This window comes from Aspergillus udagawae (assembly GCF_001078395.1).
Source record: "Aspergillus udagawae IFM 46973 DNA, scaffold_8, whole genome shotgun sequence".
Classification (NCBI taxonomy): Eukaryota; Fungi; Ascomycota; class Eurotiomycetes; order Eurotiales; family Aspergillaceae; genus Aspergillus; species Aspergillus udagawae.
The window spans coordinates 692,161-712,919 of record NW_025091271.1 but is presented as its reverse complement, the minus strand read 5'-3'; the positions used below and the strand labels follow the sequence as shown (position 1 = coordinate 712,919).

General features: G+C 50.0%; 7 protein-coding genes across 7 annotated transcripts; 2 read left to right on the top strand and 5 right to left on the bottom strand.

Annotated features, from left to right (window-relative positions):
• Positions 1–2,768: 2,768 nt before the first annotated feature.
• Aud_009748 (uncharacterized protein) lies at positions 2,769–3,487 on the bottom strand (the record flags this gene model as incomplete). Its single annotated transcript, XM_043294597.1, has 2 exons — positions 2,769–3,166; positions 3,346–3,487. 2 exons carry the CDS (start codon positions 3,485–3,487, stop codon positions 2,769–2,771), a joined length of 540 nt encoding a protein of 179 aa, XP_043150532.1.
• Positions 3,488–4,255: 768 nt separating this feature from the next.
• Positions 4,256–5,098, bottom strand: esdC (GTP-binding protein EsdC; the record flags this gene model as incomplete). Its single annotated transcript, XM_043294596.1, has 2 exons — positions 4,256–4,849; positions 4,907–5,098. 2 exons carry the CDS (start codon positions 5,096–5,098, stop codon positions 4,256–4,258), a joined length of 786 nt encoding a protein of 261 aa, XP_043150531.1.
• A 1,679-nt stretch (positions 5,099–6,777) lies between these two features.
• Positions 6,778–10,624, bottom strand: Aud_009746 (DNA-directed RNA polymerase II subunit RPB2; the record flags this gene model as incomplete). The annotated part of the gene is made up of 2 exons (XM_043294595.1): positions 6,778–6,940; positions 7,020–10,624. The coding sequence occupies 2 exons, from the start codon at positions 10,622–10,624 to the stop codon at positions 6,778–6,780; spliced, it is 3,768 nt and encodes a 1,255-aa protein (XP_043150530.1).
• Positions 10,625–11,106: 482 nt separating this feature from the next.
• On the bottom strand, positions 11,107–13,365 carry Aud_009745 (beta-catenin-like protein 1; the record flags this gene model as incomplete). The annotated part of the gene is made up of 10 exons (XM_043294594.1): positions 11,107–11,189; positions 11,247–11,364; positions 11,425–11,709; positions 11,762–12,276; positions 12,334–12,427; positions 12,473–12,707; positions 12,765–12,871; positions 12,930–13,168; positions 13,234–13,288; positions 13,339–13,365. The coding sequence occupies 10 exons, from the start codon at positions 13,363–13,365 to the stop codon at positions 11,107–11,109; spliced, it is 1,758 nt and encodes a 585-aa protein (XP_043150529.1).
• A 383-nt stretch (positions 13,366–13,748) lies between these two features.
• On the top strand, positions 13,749–14,073 carry Aud_009744 (putative TOM core complex subunit Tom6; the record flags this gene model as incomplete). Its single annotated transcript, XM_043294593.1, has 3 exons — positions 13,749–13,877; positions 13,950–13,999; positions 14,067–14,073. The coding sequence occupies 3 exons, from the start codon at positions 13,749–13,751 to the stop codon at positions 14,071–14,073; spliced, it is 186 nt and encodes a 61-aa protein (XP_043150528.1).
• Positions 14,074–15,167: 1,094 nt separating this feature from the next.
• Aud_009743 (transcription factor domain-containing protein) lies at positions 15,168–17,430 on the top strand (the record flags this gene model as incomplete). Its single annotated transcript, XM_043294592.1, has 2 exons — positions 15,168–15,746; positions 15,799–17,430. The coding sequence occupies 2 exons, from the start codon at positions 15,168–15,170 to the stop codon at positions 17,428–17,430; spliced, it is 2,211 nt and encodes a 736-aa protein (XP_043150527.1).
• Positions 17,431–17,773: 343 nt separating this feature from the next.
• On the bottom strand, positions 17,774–19,479 carry Aud_009742 (nicotinate phosphoribosyltransferase; the record flags this gene model as incomplete). The annotated part of the gene is made up of 5 exons (XM_043294591.1): positions 17,774–17,994; positions 18,052–18,487; positions 18,544–19,163; positions 19,225–19,308; positions 19,368–19,479. 5 exons carry the CDS (start codon positions 19,477–19,479, stop codon positions 17,774–17,776), a joined length of 1,473 nt encoding a protein of 490 aa, XP_043150526.1.
• Between the last annotated feature and the right edge of the window lie 1,280 nt (positions 19,480–20,759).

The window sequence follows — 20,759 nt, the reverse complement described above, 5'->3', positions numbered from 1 at the left end:
CCAACTCTACCATAGTCAATGATGATCCCTCCGAATTTGGACCCTCCAAACGAGCCCTATGTACCCTTCTTATAAGATACAGGCCAACCATACAACGCTTCGGCGTCAACGTCAGGATCAATGAACAGCGGTCTAGATCTCGGAACAGTGAGCCCGAAGAGCAGCACTGAACGACAACAGCTGAGGATGAGGTTATGCAACGATGATTCTACCCACTTCTAGTTACCAGGTCACTAATTCGGTCACTGAAAGACTGCTCGGAGTCGTGGACTGGCAGATTTGCGACTCCTCTGATTGGATGATGTCATGAGCAAGAGGATGAGTCAGGTCAGATCATGTGGGGGTCTCAACGGTTCAGCCCTTCAGATAGGATAATGAACCCCCCGCCCTTTGCTCGGGTCAGCCTTGCGGGTTATTCTTGTCTTTGGAGATGCTGCAAGGGCCAAAAGCAGGTCGGACATCCCTGAGGCTAGTCGCATCTGGCGGGCAGTGGTCTGTGACTCAACGGACAGGGCTGAGGGAGGAACACTTGATTTGTCCGACTCTTACCAATTCTTCAAGCCCATGCATCATCTTGCATGGGTCTGCTCACCGATAGTTCTGCTAATATCGAGGCTCAACTGCAAGCTGAACCTGCGGAGTCGCTTTCATCACACTGTCATCAATCCATCATTTGCACCACCTCGAGCAGATTTGTCAACCAGGAAAGAAGAAAGACCATTTTTTGAAGTGCGGTCGGAGTGACTAACTCGATAAGTCTCTAGCAGAACGAAAAAAATAGAATTGGTCGACGATGTTTACTGGCTACCCGATTATTGCAAAGTAGAAATAACTTCAACCTATCTCAGCAATGGTCCAATAAGGCCTTAAGGCCTCCAAAATCCATGGCACCATGAGCTGAAAACCCCTGCAAGCACGAGATCGTGGTCGGAGACAGACCAATGATGTTGCATTAAGGAGTGCCCAGCTCCGCTTGCAGCAACCTTGAGGGTTTTTAGAGCCTCCTAGCCTTCAACGGTCCCGTCACGGTGGATATCCAAACTTGGAACTCGGCATCAGCTGTCATCACCGTCGGTACAACGTTCTGCGACATGGCCAACCGGTCCGGCTGTTGAGCAGGACTAGCTAAGTGCCAACCTTCAGCACAATGGGACCCCACTGACGAACTATGGCCTCGGTCTTGTCCGCGGGAATGACCTGCGGAAAGTCGGACATGGTTTGGTGTCAAACTGTGCCCAGTGACCTAGTTCTGGGTCTCCATTTCCAACTTCTTCTGCTTTGCTATTCACCACTTTGTCTTCTCTAGTAAAACCGATATTCATTGCAACTGCAAAAGTCCCGGCTAAGACCTAAATGGATGCCTTGCATCAATTCGGTCCGCACTTGCTTCGGGTTGCTTGCAGATTGAATAGGCTATGGGGCCTTGACGAAACCCGGCTTCCCATTTCGTTTCGTCCTATTTTTGACCATTGTCATAACATTCATGAGGTCGCCTGAGTTCTTCAACTTCATATAAATAATCTCTTCCCAACGGAGCCAACCTTTGTTTATCCTTGGATGGCATCGACAAACTTTAATACATTGAATCCTTTCTTGTCTTCTTTCTCTTGAAGCATTCATTCAACAGCACTTTCTTCATTGGCACGTGTCTACGCCGGACGTCGTCATCTACCAAACGCATATAGTCGCTATTCTATCTCGACCTATCGAAATGTGCTACCAGCTCGTGGAACGTTATTCGGTGTGTGGTTGTCTTTACTTTGAACACGCGGTCGACCCGTGTCAAGCATATGGTCAACGGGGCCACACCGTGCAAGTGAAGACGGTGTTGGTCGGATACACCTGTGAGAAACATTCTGCGAGACGGAATGGACCTACTGGTGGTAATCGTTGTGCGACGGGGTACTCCAAGGGATATTGATCATCGCCGAAAGGATGACTATACTGCGGTTCTTCATCTGGCTACCCCGGAGCGACTTGCGTTGAACGCAATGCTAGTTTCAATACCTTCTCTTTTGTGCTCTGAGAGCCAATCTCGGTGCACTGTGTGCGATTATTTGCCTTCTCATCGACTGTTTTCGCTTGGCAGCCTGGAGCTGTCATCACTTGTCCGACGTGGTCAGCCTTGAAGGCTGGCATTCATTGATTGAAACGACGACACCAACAATACTTGGCCTCTTTGTCCGATGCATTCATCCCGGCTGGACCTGGACCTTTTCGTTTTTTGCTCACCATGACGACCACTCGACTCTTTCTTTTTGTTCCCAATCGGCTTGGACCCAGGGCGAGCTTTGACCGACATTATTGGTAAGACGATGCGACATGGAATATGAACACCTTCGAGCTCTGTATACTTGGATTTGGGTTGATATAGACGTGCTTTGGTGGAAAAAAGTTATACACAGCTTGCATGGGATGGAGTTCGCATTTCATGGGCGCTGCTTTCTATTATAACACTTCCACACGTTCGTTGCCAGCGTTCTCATTTCGGGTATTTCATTTCATGTATAATTATCTGGCCAGTCCAGTATAGATAGATAGCTATCGAACACTCGTCTACCTACACATCCCTTGCAATCCCCTCTCCAAAAGATCAAACCCCTCCCTCTGCAGGCCCCAAGTCTTCGGACAAACCTGGGCCCCCATCGCAAACGTATGCTCCTCCCTGGCGCCTCCATCATCCACACTCCACCATCTTCTCTCTCAACCTCCCAACAACGCCCAATTCATCTTAATAGGAACCATGAGATTCCCATCCCCATGAAAAATCAACGCCGGCTGGAACCCCTTTCCAATGTTCTCCATCGGACTAATCGCCTTGAAGTCCCGCCCATGGACATGACGCGGATAACCGTAACACGCCTCAGCACCCTCCCGTTCGCAATCTGCGTCAACGCAAGCGCATCCTGCGGCCTGCTGAAGGTCGAAGTCCGGACCTGACCTCTGGATAGCCGCGTCTCAGACTGACCCAATAAATTTACGCCACTGCTGGTAGGCACGGGCTTCTCCTTGTAGAATTTGTTCAGGAAGGCTTTATCTAGCGCGGGGAGACTGTATTTCTCCCGAACATGCGGGAGAGGCGTGGTCGTTGCCAAACAGGGATCCTCGGAGTGCACCGCTGCGTAGGCGGCGAGGATTGCGCGTGGCGGATGGGGGACATCGTGCCCTAGGTATTGTGTCAGTGTACCCAGTACCCTTTTTTTTTTTTTTTTTTTTTTTTGGAGGGGGCTGGGGGAGGACGATCCAGCCTCTTGCCGGGCGTCTTGGATCTTGGATCTGGGAAATGGAGACCAGCGGGAGTGACCATTTGAAAAGTTGATTCAGTGAAGGCAGGGAAGAACTTACGGACTGGATGGTATTTGGTTTCACCTTTTCCATTTGAGGAGGTCGAGGGTGGGAGGTAGATGTCTGTGGTGATTCTGCGGCCGTTGGCTTGTTTGTAGGTTACATTAGTGGGGGGTTGAGGGTCATCAACATTGTGCTGCATCCTATTCGATAGAACGGGCTATTATTGTGTATGAGGAGACTAAAGAATATAACGGATGTCTGCCTCCAGGTTTACTGGCGACTCTAAATGATGGTGATTCGGGATATCCGATGCGGAAAGGGAACGCATCCGAGTTCGATTCCATCCCCCGGAACCTGCCTGCGTATAGCTACAATAAGGGCTGTAAAAGTAGACTGGATATTCCATCAATATATCATTTCGTCGTAATCTCATTTATCTGGACAGCGTTATATATTGGCTCTAGGGTATGGTATGTAGTAGCAAGCTGCATGCCTCCAGAGAACAACCGTCCAGATCACAGGTCATCAACGTTCGTTCCGCCTGGCCATATCTCATCCGTGTAAGACGAGTGAGATATGAAGCAGATAATTGTCAATCGCGCATACATCCTTTTCCTCCTCACGGTGAGGTCACAAGGACGGAGCGAGTCCGGTTGCCCTCGTGCCGTCAACGGGAGGCCCTGGTCCGGTTGACCGTCTCCTTTTTTGAAATTCTTTTTTTTTTTGTTTTCTTTTTTCTTTCATTCTTCTCTGCTGAAAAGAATCATCACATGATTTATGCCAAAGGAGTGACTATAGGTTTGCTTAAACAAATTGAATTGCTCGAAAAATGACGAAACCAATGCTGAGTCGGTATCGTTGCATTGACCGAGGCGCAGGGAAATAGTCGATCTCCCGTCTCTGTGATGGATAAGTCCTCTCAGGAGGAGAAGAGGCAGATACGGGGAACTGAGAAGAATCAACATATTTATCTGCGCACAACGATGCCTTGACGGCGCACGGCAGTACGAGCCCGGCGGTATTCCTCATCGCTGTCAGACTCGGAGCAGCTGGCCTCTGAGGACTCGGTGACATAGCCGCAGCGGCTACCACCGCAGTCGAGCTTGACGCGGTCGCCCTTGCGAGTGATGCCGTACCGTTCACAGCGGCAGATCGGGGTGGGTGGGTCACTCATAGAGGACAAGGACGACGGCGAGGTGCTGCCCGAAGACCGAGAGGATAGGGAAGAGCCGACGGAGCTGGGCGGGCTGTTGGAGTAAGAGTACTCGTCGGACATGCGGGAGCCGGCAAAGCGCCTGGTCAGGTCTTCCATGGTGGGAGCAAAGTCGGTCTCCCGGATCTGTCGAGAGGCGTAGGGCTTGGAAGGCTTGGGGTGGTGGATCTTGGATGGAGATAGAGCTCGGCCCTTGACGACGTCGTTGGAACCTCGGCGCGTCTTGGGAGCAGAGTTGGAGCTCTTGCCGCCAGGGACATCGAGGATGTTGAGCTTGCGGCCAGTGGTGGGCTCAACAGTGTATTCGACGGCAGGATCATGAGAGACATGGTATCCATCCATAATATACTAGACCAATCGTTCAGTCTCCTTTTTCTTATGCATCCAACAGCGACGAATACTTACGTAGTACCAGTACCGACCACCCAGCTTGAGCATTGACGTCTGGAAGCGGAACTTGCCAACCCATGAGCCCGGCTTTGAATCATCCCGGGAAAGAGGGATTTGACGGGAGTAGTTATCCCAGGAGCCGAGCAGATGGACAGTCTTGACGTTGGAGGAAGTCCGGAGAGAGAACTTGAGTTGAACAGCGGTCATTGTGGCGGTTAGATGATTGACGTAAACTAAAGATTATATTATATGGAAAGTTGAAAGAGCAAGTCGATATAAATCGTTGAATCAGAGCCTCGAGTAAAAAGACTGCCAGAGTCTATTCGATCGAAGTCTGGTGGGTTGGTTGGTTGGACTGCTTGTTGGTTGGCAGGCAGGCAGTGCAACGCTCACAACGAGTGCGCTTCTTTCTCTTTCAAGGCTGACGGGAACCAGTCCACGGCAGAATTAGAATCAGAAAAGATTAAAAGTGTAAGAAGACCTTGGCAAAGAGAAGAAACCAGTTCTTTGACAAGACCCGAGCAAGTAGTTTGAGCTGGAAACGGCTAACAATGAACAACGTCGGCCGGCGACGAGGATTGAGAACCGTGGGAAGATGATTGTATAATCTAGAAGTATCCTGAGCAAAGGAGAATAAACAAGATCATCAGAGAGCACAGCTCGTCTGATAGAGTAAAATGGGGAAGGGAAGACTTTGAGGGTTTTCTTGATATAGTGGGGGGAAAGTAATTAGTGGTATAGAAGAAGCAGCAATAAACAACGATAATAACGACGAAAATCAGTGCAACCAGTGCACAGGATACTTCCAAATTAAGGGCAGCTCAAACCAACAGAAGCTTGCTGAAGAGAAGAAAGAAAGAAAGAGAAGGGGAAGAGAAGGCTCGTCAAGCAGACCAGCGGCTGCGGCACCTTTAAGGCTCTCTCAGTCTCCAGACATCCAGTAGATTCCTGGTTGCTGTTGGTGTTCTGTAGGACGAGCATGTTGGATGCCATCACCTGCTGGCTATTCTAAGAACATGACTGGCGGTGGAGATGATATCTACTGCCGCAACCAATCAACACAGTCGTTTGCCCATCTTCAGCTGTCAGAGTGGAGACTGCTTCTCGCTGGCGGGTAAACAATGAAGACGATTGGTATATACACAAGCAGGAGGGGCTCAAAAATCTTCCAGTAGCCAACCACATAGCAGAGTCGTTAACCAACCACCACCCTGGATTTGGCGCCTGTTATCCACTGTGATGAGGCCCTCACCAATCGAGGCTTGTGGAAGGCCTCCCTTCAGCAACCACACGGGCTGCCCTTATGCACGCTATCAGCTACTTCGCTTCCTGCAGGATAGACATACAGATGAATAGCATTCTTTAAGGTTCAGGACAATTCATCATGCATGGAAAGAGGGGAAGACAATATGTCCTCATCCTCATCATCGTCGTCGTCGTCCTCCTTGTCCTTGTCCTCTAATAACAGCTGCGTATGACTACCAGGCTACAACTCGAGATGACAAAAGCGGTTCAACATAGTCCAAGTGATTCTAGTTTTCGCTGAGTACATAAAGAGAAAAAGAACCAAGCACTCACTTCCCCTTCAGGCCCATTTTTCAGAGCGGTCGCATGTAAATCACAGAGTATCAAGTCGAGTAAGTGACTGTCCATCTTGCATCCTTTGTACGCCAGAGAAATGCCAAAACAAGGAAAAATCAATCTGTTCTCTCTCCGTTGAGATCACAAAAAGGGAAGGGAGTTGAATATGAAAACGCGTAAATAATTAGAAGGGCGACTGGGACAAAAGCGGATATAGTTTTGGTCATGTCGTAAAGGAAAAAAGAACGGAGATTGTACAAAACCCTCTTATGTCTCTGTCCACTCAATTTGTGTTCTTGCCTTCCTTACCGCACGGACACGCCAGAACGATTGGTAAACATGCGAGCGGCGATATTCATCGCGGCCAATTCTTGGAAGAGAAGCTTGGCTGCATACGGAATATGCACTTGCGAGATCCTGTGCTTGTTGTTACACAGTCGACACTCGAAGAGCCCCTTCTTCAGTTTCCTGCCACGCGAAATTATCGGTTAGCTAGTGCTTATTGTCATGCAGACAGACTATCTGCAAAGGGTTAGAGAAAACTTACGCAATCGGGGTCATGAGTCCACAGTCATCGCAGATGTGGACACGGAACGGGTCGGAGACGTCAAATAGACGCTCCTTAAGGAAGGCGCTGGCACCGTGCGCAATCATACAATCACGTTCCATCTCTCCGAAACGCAGACCACCATCACGGGCTCTACCTTCCACAGGCTGCCGGGTCAGAATCTGGGTCGGTCCACGGGCACGGGCGTGGATCTTGTCGTCGACCATGTGGCGCAGACGCTGATAGTACGTTGGTCCCAGGAACACCTGCGCAACCAACTTGCGTCCAGTGTGTCCATTGTACATAACTTCGAAGCCACGAGACTGGTAACCGTGCTCCCGAAGCAGCCGAGAGATGGAGTCGACAGTAACATCAGTAAAAGGTGTTGCATCACCTTCGAACCCACGTAGCGCCGACACTTTACTGAGCTGGCACTCGATCAAGTGAGCAATTGTCATACGAGATGGAATAGCATGCGGGTTGATGATAAGATCGGGTGAAACACCCTCGCGTGTAAACGGCATGTCTTCCTGCCGGTAGGTAATACCAATGGTACCCTTCTGTCCGTGACGAGAGGCAAACTTGTCTCCGATCTGAGGGACCTTGGTCGTCCTCATGCGCACCTTGACGAACTTGAGGTCATCATTGCTGGTAGAGACCAGGACTTGATCCACAATACCATTTTCGGTGCTTCTCAGGGGCGTCGACACGTCCAGCTTGGTATGTGCCTTGGTGCGCTGGCCGAGTTCCTCCGCCTCTGGTGCCAACGGGGCCGTCTTCCCGATGATAATATCCTCTCCAGAGACACGCACACCAGGGGCAATGATACCGTCCTCATCGAGCTTATCGTAGGTGCCCTTTCTCATACCGATCGTATCCGAGCGCATGGGCTTCTCAAACCGCTCGACAACAGTCAGACCAACCATTTTCTCAGTATCGGTGTATGTGCGGTAGAAGAGACTGCGGAACAGACCGCGATCGATGCTGCTCTGGTTCATGATGACCGAATCTTCTTGGTTGTATCCGGAGTAAGTAGCAATGGCGACGATAGCATTCTGCCCAGCTGGTAGCTCACGGAACCGAAGGAATTCCATGGACCGCGTTGTGGCCAACGGTTTTTGCGGGTAGTAGAGAATATTTGCCATCGTCTCCATCCGTTGGTCAAAGTTGGTCAAGAACACACCCATAGCTTGTTTACCCATCGCAGACTGGTAGGTATTACGAGGAGACTGGTTGTGGTCCGGGAAGGGAATGATACTGGCACAGACACCAAGAATCATACTGGGATGAATCTCGCAGTGCGTCCAAGTGTGTGCCTTTTGACTCAGGATCGACCGGACACGCTTGTTGGGATCATCTTCCTCCGGAAGAGCGTAACCAGCTTGAAGCTGCTTGGAAATTTCGAGGTCTTCTGGGGTCATGACGATCATAATAGTCTCTTCTTCCTCGGCGTCGACATACTCGACAACTCCTGACTTGACCAAACCATCCCAACCGAAATAGCGTTCCCTGCGATCTTCGGGATCAAGGTCCGCGGGGAGTTCTTTATCTTGCTCTAGCTTGCGGATATGTTCCTTGTTGAGCACCAGCGAGCCGCAGTTCTCGCTCTTTGGGTCATTGTCAACGACGAAAAGTGGTCGACATACACGCCCAGCGTCTGTGAAGATTTTGAATTCACGCTCGCGAATGTCCCGAATCAAGCTGACCTCGTGAGAGATCATGTTGCGCCGACGCAGAGAGAGCATGGTATTGACCAAGTGCGCGGGATCTCGGTGGACACCGACCCAAACACCGTTCACAAAAACCTTCGTTGCATTAGGTGTCACTTGAGGCTCAAACTCCTCAAGAACTTCCATGTTGCGCTGAATCATGAAATCGATGATGGGCTCGCTGGGTGTACCGACAGTGATATAACACATGAGAGCCAGGTTCTTGACCAGACCACAAGCTTGACCTTCAGGAGTTTCTGCAGGACAAACCAGCCCCCAATGGGTGTTGTGAAGCTGGCGAGGCTTCGCGATCTTACCATCACGACCAATTGGTGTGTTGGTACGGCGAAGATGTGACAAGGTGGAGGCATAGGTGTAACGAGACAGCACCTGTGAGACACCTGCCTTCGAACTTGCTGCCTTTTTCTGTTCTCCCCAGTTACCGGTGGCGAGGGCATATTTCAGACCTCCAGTCAAGGTACTGGCCTTGATACCGATGTTCAAGTAGATCTCACGATTGGTTTCCACACATCTCTGGACATATCGCTGGAGATCCCGAGTGACTCTCGTGAACAAAACTCGGAAAAGATTGGCAAGCAGGGGGCCGGCAAGGTCAAGTCTCTTCTTTCCGAAGTGATCACGATCATCAACATCGCGACGACCGAGAGCACACTGCAAGAGTCTGTGAACCATGTAACCCAAGAAGAAGGCCTTGCGCGTCTCGCTACCTTCGCTCTGAGAGATATGGGGAAGTAACTCCTTCTGCATAATATCTCGTGCGTATCTGACACGACGCTCGTGATTCATGCTAGACTGAGAGGATCCACGTTTGGCGATGAAATCCAAAGCAACCTCGCGGTCTTGGATGACGAAACCTTCCTCGATGCAGGGCTTCAGCATCTCGAGCATGGGGGTGTCATTCCTGTCGTAACAAATATGGTTGAGAATGTCCTCGTCCGAGACCACACCCAGTGCTCTGAAAACGACGACGATGGGAATATCCGTCTTAACATAGGGGAGAGTCGATCTGATTGTAGGACCAAACCCACCCTTGGCGCTGTCTCCTTTAGCAAAAAGCTTAAGAGATAATTGCGAGAGTAGTCGGGAACCCTTCTCGACCGCACTTCGAATCTCGGCAACGTAGGGTGTAGGACTCGGTGGCGCTTTCTTGAAGACCTGCACCGTGTTTCCGGCGCTTCGCTCTTGAGCAATCAAAACCTTCTCACTTCCGTTAATGATGAAATAACCACCGGAGTCGTAAGGGCATTCGTTCCAGTTGTAAAGCGCCTGCTCGCTCAGATCCTTCAGGATACAGTACTTGGACTTGAGCATGATGGGCATCTTTCCGATGAACACCGTCTCCTCCTTCGCCTGATCAGCGGGGAGTTCTTTCTGTTCCCACTGCAAATATGTCCCACGGGCCTTTCTGTCCTCGTCCGCATCTGGCGACGTGTCGTCCTCATCACGATCTGCAATCAGCCGTTCCCGACCTTCCATGATTCGCTTAGTGATACCAAGGTAGAGCGGACTGGCGTAGGTGAGATTTCGCAGACGAGCCTCCTGAGGCAACATGATGGTAGTCGCACCATCACCCTCAGTAACCGAAGGTCGCGAGAGCATGACTGTTCCGAACTTGAGCTCGTACCGACGGAGAACGACGGGGTCGACTTCATCATCCGAAGGAGGCAGCGTCTGGTCGAGGGTGACCTGGCCTTGTTCCTCTACCAGCTCCTGCATTGTTGATGAGACGAACTCATCGAAAGAGTCCAGCTGCTGCGATACCAAACCCTTCGTGTCGAAGAAGGAGGAGATAACCGTCCAGCAGTCCTCCGACGTGATCCCCTCCTCCATCTCATCGTAGAACTCCTCCTCGTACGCATCATCGTATTCAGCCATTTTGACGGAAATCGGATCGGTTTTGAGACGGGCGATTAACGAAAAACGTGTTGAGCGCAGGGAGGGAGCGACGCGCTCAAACAAGAAAAGATCCCTCTTCTGTGTTGATCAACTGCTGCGACGAGCAGTGAGACCAGCGCAAGTGTGCTCAAAAAGCGACACTTAAGAGGGTTCACTAAGCCGGGAATCTCAGTTTGATTGATGGAAAGTGAGAGATCCCCTGCAGCAGAGGATGTTGGATGGAGCAAAGCTGGACGCTTCGATTCTCCGGCTGCTGATGGATCTTGAGAAGAGAGCCGCCACTAGCGCCTCGACCCCGACTTGGCACTAGTCCTCCACTAGAACAGAATAGGAAATTTGAGTCACGTGATATTGTTACATCTATTGGCCTACAAATGAATCATGGTATCTGAAGAGGGCGATAATCATCGCTCGACTCTCTCTTTCATCTTTTATTCATGACATGCGTTGATACGCTGATTCTATAAGAACTGTAGTAAGGTCCCGAGCATTTCCTTATGGTCCTTTTGCCCAGGCTCATCATCTGCAAGTCCCTCCATTTGCTCTGATGGAAAAGAAGTTAGTACGGAAGAAGGGAACACTTCCAGTAAATGCTGCTTACCTTTCAACGTCGCCTTGATAATGGACAGATCCTCGTCCCTATCTGCTAGCAGTGAAATGATTTTCCGCTTTGCTCCATCATCCTCAGCCACCAGCCACGCTAGTAAAACATCAATTAACTGTGGGTGAAATGAATGTTAGTCAATCAGTTCTAGAAAGATGAAAGATATCAAACAAACCTGTAGAGAGAAAAGACCAGCGTCAAAGCGTCTAGAGAGCCATTCTGCAGCCATGACTTCTTGCTCTTCGTCTGTGTAGTTCTTCCGTTCCTCCTCAATGGCTTGTTCAACCGGCGACACCCTTGAAGCATAGTCCCGTCTTAGCTTCACGAGCTTCACAATCTTTTCGTAGTCCTTTTCCATGAATTTGGCAAGGGTACGAATGCGTGGAGCCGAACCTCCTGGTAAGAGGCGTAACAGTGAAGCAAAGATTCCCAACAGATGTTCTATTGTCTGGCTTTCTTGCTATTTGGCGTCAGTTACGGCCGGTGACAGTCTATTGAGGGAAGACGCCTACCTTTCGCATGAACATTCCAAAAATTGTTCTCAGACCTGCAACTTCGACTAGACGCTCGCACGCAGGTCCGCCTCCCAGTCCGCCCAGACAATGGTCAAGGACTCGCAAGGCACGTTGCTTACTGAATTTGCCTTCCTTCAACATAATCTGAGCAAGCTCAATGCCTTCGCCTTCCAGAAATTTCTCCTTCCCAGAATCTTCGTCGACAAGACATATCAAACAGTCAAATAGATTCTCCACATACTCTTCCTCGTCCGAGTCCTTTTCAGGGTCGCGTTTGCGGTAGTGGCTGAGTAGTTGAAGTATAATATCGACACCATCAAGGCCAATGAATTTTTCTCTGTTTTTGGAAGATGATTGTAACAGAATGGCCAAAACCTCTGCGGAGTACTGCTTATTTTGACTGACCGGATTTTCTTTCTGCTGTATGCGAGAGAGAAGCCACGATAATACGGTCGACTCTTGACCAATCTTTTCCGCAATTGTGTTTTGAGAAGCCAGGTTTTCCAGGACGTCTGGTTACGAAAGTTAGCGTCATGTCCTAACAAAATATAAACCAAAGAGGAGCATACTTAGCACATAGTATACGCCTGCTCTATCAGCTTCAGATGTTTCATCCAACCGTGACAGATTTTGAGTCAGGAGCTCAATGAGGTCGGCATCCAACTAGTATCGTCAGCAATCATTCCGTGAAGCGAAGGCCGCACATACCAATGCATTGACGAGAGCATCCCACTGTTCCTGTTCAGCCTCTACATCTTCATCCGTCAACTCACAGATGATCTGGATTGCGTCAATGGCAATATCTGCGTTCTCATGGGACAGCAATGATGTTAGAGAGCCCACACATCCCAATTTGGCGAATTCTGCATATAATTCGGGGTGTTCGGATAAGATTGAGAGTCCTTTGATCTCCGTGTCTAGATCGGCTTCCGAGGTCATGAACCTGGGCACATTGTGAGCGCTATTTGTCTCATCAAGCAGTGAGGCCCAGTCAACTCACTTCTGGGGATCATTCTCAAACTTCCCGCGGAGCTCGGCGTTTTTCGATATCTTCCTTTCAAAGGTGAGGGCCAGCCGTCGCAACCAGGCAGAATCGAATTTCTCGGGCTAAAGCAACGTTAGTGCAGGGTCTAGGTTGACATTGCTGTCTCAGATCCTTCCATACCGCTGCCTCTCCTTCATCCTGCTGGTCGATGTATTGCATTGCCTGGGCTGTTTTGCGCTCCATTCCACCCCCGAAGAATCGCCCTTCTTCATCGTCTGGGATATCCTCGGCATCGAAATCAGGTGGTAGTTCCGGACCAGCCTCGCCGTCGTCCTCAACATCTTCCTCCACCATCGGTGCTTTTCCTTTCGACTTGACATCACCATTCGCGTCTAACTTCGCTGCTTTGTATAGCTCATCTGACATTGCGCGTGAGCAAACGGACTTGTAGGATGGTTAGGCGCAGGGACGTATGGGAACATACTCGGATCTTGTGCAACCTCTAGCTTGCGTTTGGCGCTCGCTGCCGAAAGAGGTTTCTTATTGCAATTAGCTTGGATCTAACGATGACATCCTGAGGAACCTGTACCTTGAAGAGGTCGTCTATGCTCGTCATGGTTGCGAGGTGCGCGGCGCGCAGGAGGGTACAGAAAACTTTCCTGCAAAGGACGGGGCAGCAATCCTGGAGCCACCAGCAATATAGTAAAAGGGAAATTATTTTCGGCCTCCGAAGATGACTATTAGGCTCTCTTTTGAGTATGTATTCTTGCAATCACCTTTCTTACAATTGGTCGCGCAAGCTACTTTGGAGGAGATACGGGTGCCGCGGCAAGCTAGAGACGCAATTAGCGATGCCAAGAGCCGAGCACTTGAAAGATTTCTCGGAGCGGCGTTCCCTCCGCAGGCCATCAATTACCCTCTAACGTCTGCTCCTTGATCGCCATCACCTATTCTAAGCTATTACGCTAGAAAATTGCCATCTTATCTTCAGACCACATCATGGCTCCCAACCAGCGTGTCGTTGTTGCCGGCTCCGGTCGCCCCCAGAAGGGCATCTTCGCAGCTGCATATGAAGAGCTGACCGCGCCCGAGAATGCCACCATCGTCAGAAGCCTTCTGGTCTTCGGTGTAAGTGCCTCTTATCTTATTCTCTCCGAAAGCTTTCCTGGAAGGATCACGGCTAACGCTCCAAATCCTTAGGCCGGCGTTGCATTCCTTCACAGCAGCCTCAGCGAGTTCCTCCTCCCTCCGTAAGTCGAAGCATACTTCACATGCGTTTGATCTCTAGCACAGCTCTCAACACCATTCTCGGGACAGAAACTGATTGGAACAGTCTGTAAACAAACTCCGATGAAATCCTGGACATCCGCGGCCTGAACCTCCGGTATAGGCCGCAGAGTTTTCGACAACCACTCGATGATGACACGGATGAGGACACTTTTCTTCTAAGATATTTTGTCCCGGCCTTGATTTAATGGCTACATGTACTATATTTTGCGTTTTGGTGGGCATATATCTTTTGGGTGAATACTCGGATTACCCAGCTTCTGCATTGAATATCAAATGGCGTTCTGATAGACATCGTGGTGCGAGGGCTGTGCTGTCTGATCTTGCTTGGCCACTCAAAAATCGTTCACAAGTAGCAAATTTGCATCAAAGGAGAGCAAATACGTTTTTGAAATATGATCTTCGAGGGGCGCGGTTCTCGATTTTCGACGCTCATCAGTCGCTCATCCCCCGTCTCCGTCTAAGTACATGGGATCTGCTATTACATATGACATTTTGCGCCTTTGGCTGCTTGTCATCTTTTTGGTCTGACCCTCTGTTCCCTGGAAAGTAAGATGGAGGTAGCATGTCCGTAGAAACGACAAGAGGACTTTGCTGGAGAAGAGTGGCATTGCTCCCTGATTGTGACCAGGAACATCAGTAGACTGACACCTTCATGTCTTCGGTGCCTTTCTTCAAAATCAGACTCCTGAATGAAGAGTGATGGTGCTTCAGGTTATTTTCTAGCGCCTGATGCCACCGCTCCTGAGGTGTTCCAACGCCTCTCTCAGAGCTGCCAGCAAATGTGATCGCACAAGCATTGGGGCGCATAGTCTTGTATCCTCTGCTATCTTTCTCTAGCGCTTCGTTGAAGAATGATTCCATCAGTCTAGACCAATAATGCACATTTGATATCGCCAAGACGCCAGAGTTGTCAAATCCCCGCAAAAACCCCGCACAAACTCCGAAGACGGCTTTCCTCCAGCGGCCGGGGAAATGGCTGTACACGATGTGATCATGTGCAAACCTAGAATTAGAGAAGGCCATCGATCCCCTTCTTGATTCTTCTTAGGCCGCTCAGATCCGGCCCATGTATATCAGAGTGCATCGTTTTGCTGCAGGCGCAGCCATATCCAAATTACCTCTCTCAGGATGGTAACCACCAAGCGCAAGCTGTCTAACGTAGACATTGATGCAGAGAACCCCAACGCCACAAAGAGCAACCTTCTTGGATACGATGCCCGCACGCCATGGCTCTTCGACTCCAAACCGTCGCTAGGTCGGCGGACAGCTGGGAACCCCGCCGTGCAACATACCCTTCCACTGGCCAACATGGTCTCCACAGTACAAGATCTTATTGACCCGGATTTTGACCCTCTCATTGCGATCCTTGATGACGAACCGCGTTTCCTAAAGCCTCTACCTAGTCGAATATCATCGGAGGACCTGGAGTTTCTGCGATTTCGAGGCGCGCTTTCGATTCCCGAGAGCGGACTGCGGAATGAGCTACTACGATGCTATATTCAATGGGTGCACAGTTTCATGCCGGTCCTGAACCTGCAAGAGTTCCTGCGATGTGTCGCACAAAATGACCCCGAAGGAAACATAAGCCTCCTCTTGTTCCAGGCCGTGATGTTTGTTGCCACGGCATTTGTGGACTTTAAACATTTGCAAGATGCTGGTTATACGACACGAAAGAGTGCACGGAATGCTTTCTATGAACGATTAAGGGTATGTACGCTGTCAGGAAATGGTCAAGGTCGTGTCTAATTCTTTACATCAGTTGCTCTATTCGCTCGACTGTGAAGAAGATCGGATCGCCATCTTGCAGACGCTCCTCTTAATGACATATTGGTCGGACCACGTTAACAACCCACAAAGAGACATCTGGGATTGGATAGGAATATGCAACACCCAGGCCCACTCTATTGGATTGAACAGAGACCCCACCACATCCGACATGGATCCCAGAATGAAACGGTTACGGGTCCGGCTGTGGTGGAGCTTGTACTGTCGAGACCGTCTTATTGCCATGGGGTTAAGGCGACCAACCCAGATCAATGAAGGAACCAGTAGCGTTCCGATGTTGCGACTGGACGACTTTGACTTTGAGCCCTTTCATCCGTCCGTGATTGAGATATTTCGCTGCCGTCAACTGGAGGATGTGTCCCACCAGAAACGTCTAGCGACTATGTTCATTGAGAAAACTAAGCTTTGCCAGAGCATTGGCCGGGTACTATTCGCGCAATACACAACGTCTCAGTGCCAGTTCGGTGTGACCAATAGAACCACCATTACACTTGTTCCGCGGCAGGCCTCGGAATCTGAGCTGGCTCGATGCAGCCAAAGACTGGACTCGTGGCTCAGCGCCCTGCCGAAGGATGCGCAATACATTCCTGCATCCAAAACCAACTTCACGGATGGAGAAGACGTTCTTCTACTACATGGTGCCATGCTAAGAATGCTCTATCATGCGACCATAAGCGCGCTGCACAGGCCGTGGGCTTATGGCCGGGATCCGGACAAATCGCGCGCTGAAATAACGCAAACTGCGCGATCGAAGATGCACGATGCAGCTTTAGGAATCACACACATTATACAGGGGCTCAATCAGTTAAATCTGACTCGGTTCCTACCTCAATCCGGCGTCACTGTGATCATACCAGCAGCCGTGGCGCACCTGTCGAATATCATGTCCAACAACCCTACCGTCCGAGAAACTAGCCTTCACCACTTTCAGAGATGCATCCAGGTGCTTCAAGGGCTGAGAGATCTCTATCCCGCCGCGGACATGGAAGTCGCCAACATTGAAGCCGCAGTTAAAGTGCAGTCCGATAGTGTTGGCACTTTCCTTAAGATCATGGAATACAGCAATGTTAGCATCGACCAGCTCCAACCCCCAGAGTCGCCATTACGCAGACAAAGCATCGATTCGAACACGCATAGAGCTTTTCCGTCCAAGGATAATTCACCTGATCGGCGAGGGCCCTTCGCGGGAGCAACGGATGCGCAGCCCAAACAAAACCGCACCGAGTCCTTACAAACGAACAGAGCCAGCATTGCCCCCTCTATCCCCCGATCTCAGAATGAACCCGAAAACACGAACCAGCAACAACAACCTATCGCTACAAATGACTTCGACGACCACCTCTACAACTTCCCTTCGCCTCAAACAATCAGCTCATTCATTCCTGCGGAACTGCTGCGCATTGACGTCGACTCCTTCCCCGATTTCGTGCCTGCAGACACGAATATCTCCTCAGTCTCGGAACTAGACGTAGACTGGACAGACGAACTTCTCGGAGGCCCAGAGCTAAATGCAGATTATTCCGGGACAGGCTCGGTAAGCCATAGCCATTGCGGTATCACTGGCGATTTGGACAGGGATCTGGGTCTGGCTCTTGATTCATATTAACGACATCCTGCATGATGACGATTTCCTTTGGTTGACTTACTTTTGGGCCGGTGTATAATTGCATTTGCGTCTGTTTGTGATATCCACGATTCGCTTCTAAAATTGTACATGATTACCAATACATATTATGTTTTAACTATGCATAGGGATCGTTCCATTGAATGTAGCTGCGGATCGCGCATCATCCAAAAAAGCCTGTTCGTTGCTGTTGTATTAAAAATACACTATCAGGTAGCAATGAATCATCTATATCTAGGTCGAGTCTATCCCATGGTTTGTATCTCGATGTGTGCAAGATGTACAAGAGCTGCTTCAGCTCGTTAAACAACAGTAGTAGCGTATGCTACCTCTGCTTTGCCCAGCGATTGCTTTCATCCCCTTCCTCCCAGTATTGCTCGATGTACCCTAGCCTCTTCTTCACCTCTTGCACCATACTTTTGTCGCCCGTATTCTTGCCCATGTTGTCGCTTAGTTTGACGGCCGGGCGGCCGTTGGCCGTAGCGATCTTGATGACGATGTTGAGCGGCTTCGATTTCTTGCCGTCGGATATATTCGTAAAATCGTCTGTGAGTCGAAGGGTTAGCGAAGCTGCTGACGGGGACTAGATGGGACAGAACTCACTGGTGAAGAAAGTCCCGACACCGAAGACGGGGGCGAACCCGGCCTCCTCGGCTATGGTTTTGTACTCGAGACAGTGCTCGATGTTCAGCGAATCTGAAAACACCACAGTCTTCTTCTCTTTGATTCCTTCTTTATCGTAGAAGTCGCGGACCATCTTGACGAAGTAGGCTGGGTCGCCGGAGTCCTGACGAACGCCTGTGTAGACTTGCGCATATGTCTTGGGAGAATGTTGGGAGTCGTTCTCGTGGAGGGGAGCGGTGATCGGTGGTTTGGTCTCGGCCTCGCTCTGAGGCTGTGACTCGCTTGTTGTGTTCGCTCCCGATGCAGTTGTGGAGACGGCACCGACACCTGCGCTGGTGTGGTGAGGGATCGGCTTCCGGAAAGCGTCAAGGAAAGCCGGGGTACCGAATGTATCAGTGAGGGCGATGCCGAGGACCTGGTACAATAATGAGTGGTTTGGCTGCGTTGTCATAAGAAGGACCTAATACATACCCCTTCGCCGAAGCATCCGAGCCAGTACCGGAGAGCTAGCTCGTTCGCATTCTCGTAATCGTCCGTGATGGCCGCGATGGCCATGAACCACTCGTGGGCCACGGTACCAATGGGACTCACGCCATACTTCATCGCAAAGTGAACATTGCTAGTACCTGACAAGACGCCCTTCCACCCCTGTCGCTTTCCCTCTTCAGCAGCCCGGCATAGCCCCTGCATGACCAAGTCCTGAGTATGGTAATCGCGTCGACGTCGGGAGCCGAATTCGGAGAATATGCATCCGTTCTCGAGCAACGTGCACCCCTTGCGGAAGGCCTTTTCCTCTTGATTGCTGTGATCCCAATCCTTGTCGGTGAACATGAAGTACGCCTGACTTGTCAGGGCAAGGAGTGGGATCTCGTAAAGGATAGTCTCGACCCAAAGCCCCTTGACCATATATTCAATATCTCCCAAGTCGTCATCGCTACCCGTGTCTTGTACAGGTGTGAACTTGATGTCAATCTGCTCTGAAGGCTTGAGTTGGAACGTAGCCAGGTATCGGAGGTAGGCATGGTTGAAGTATGGGCATTGCTTCTTCAGGAAAGCCATCTCCTCATCGGTCACACGGACATTGGCAAGTCCTATCCAGGGAGGGGAGTCAATACCAAGATACCACAGGCTGAGGAGAACAAATTCACATACTGTCCATTTGTTCCAGGAGCCATTTATGAGCACCCCGCGTCAACTTCATTTGCGGGGTACGGTTCGTGAAGCCATATGTAACATCTGCGCAAGAAATTCGATCAGAGCAATTCTATGCTGTATGACCGGAGACAAAAACTTACGAACATCAGGAAAATATTTCAGAATAGCGCATTGCATTGTCAGCTTATACAAATCTGTATCCAGAAGAGAGGAAATGCCCTCCGGGTACGGAGGGGTCGTCTCTTGACCCATCGTGGACAAACCGTATCAACCCTGCACACCTCAATTGAATCTTTGGTGCTCAGAAATTCAGCGCCGGATGAGATCTCGACTTGTGATATGCGTCACAAAGTCTCTAAAGATCCGATAGCGCTGGCAAAAAGTCCGTTGCTGGATAATCATGCAGCGCGGGGAATCAACGAAATAAGAAGCTGTTTGCACTGTCTGCACTGTTTGCACCTTTATGTATTTGTCAAGGAGCACGCGACGTCATCCGGACACAATTTTGCATTTGATAATGCAGAAGAGTGGTGAGAGGATATCTTGATTGTACAGATATCAAGGATTTATATATCCTATGGTGTCGCCTTGTATGTTGCGCACAAAGAGGATCATATTTCATTAACTGGGCCTATACAGATGAATCATGATATTTTGCCGTACCAAGCTAAGGGAATGGACAGAAAAGAAGATCTAGAGCAAACAATCTTAGGGAATGAGCGGCTAACGGTGCAATGAAGTGACAACAACGATAAAGGGACTGCGTGCTTGACAAAGGTGTATGCGCCAAAAATATCAACCCCGCAGACGGAATCGTACCGACGATGGGAGTTTGGGAGTGTAGAAGTGCAACAAGGAGGCAAGGAGCAAAAAAGGAACCGCTCGACCAGTAAGGTAGAGCTTAGTCAGCAAATTTGAGGTAAACGGCTCATGTACCAGAGGGATTAGCGCTCTTGGCCGCAAGTCGCCACCTCCGGCTACCAACCTCTGATCGTTGTACTGATCCCAATCGATCATAAAACGACTTGGGCTGCGCGATTCTGCAGCATAGGTGCATCAAAACCAGGCTCATTTAAACAGTCACACATGGCGCATAGTTCTGAGGACTGTGCCTCCGTGTTGGAGCAGTTTGTTCACGATGTGGCGAATCTTCCAGCAGAAATCAACCACTTGATGGAAGAGATCCAGGCCAAGGACAAGATCATCCAGGATTGTCGCTCAACCATCAACTCTCGCGATAGCAGTTTACAGAAATTCATCAAACTCAATGGCAGTCTCACGCCGAACCCTAAAGAAGAGCAGTACTCGAAGGTGATTCTACAGAATCTGGACAGGGCGCAGCAGTTACAGGACGAGAAGATACATCTGAGCGAGAAAGCATGTATCCTGCTCGATCGCCAAATCAAGAAACTGGACGTCAAGATACGCGACCTACAAAACGATGGTGTACTCCCGAATGATCCGCCTCTGCCCTCCCTTTTCAACAACAAAGACCAGTACCGCGATCCGCCCAAGATTTTCTTTCCCGATGC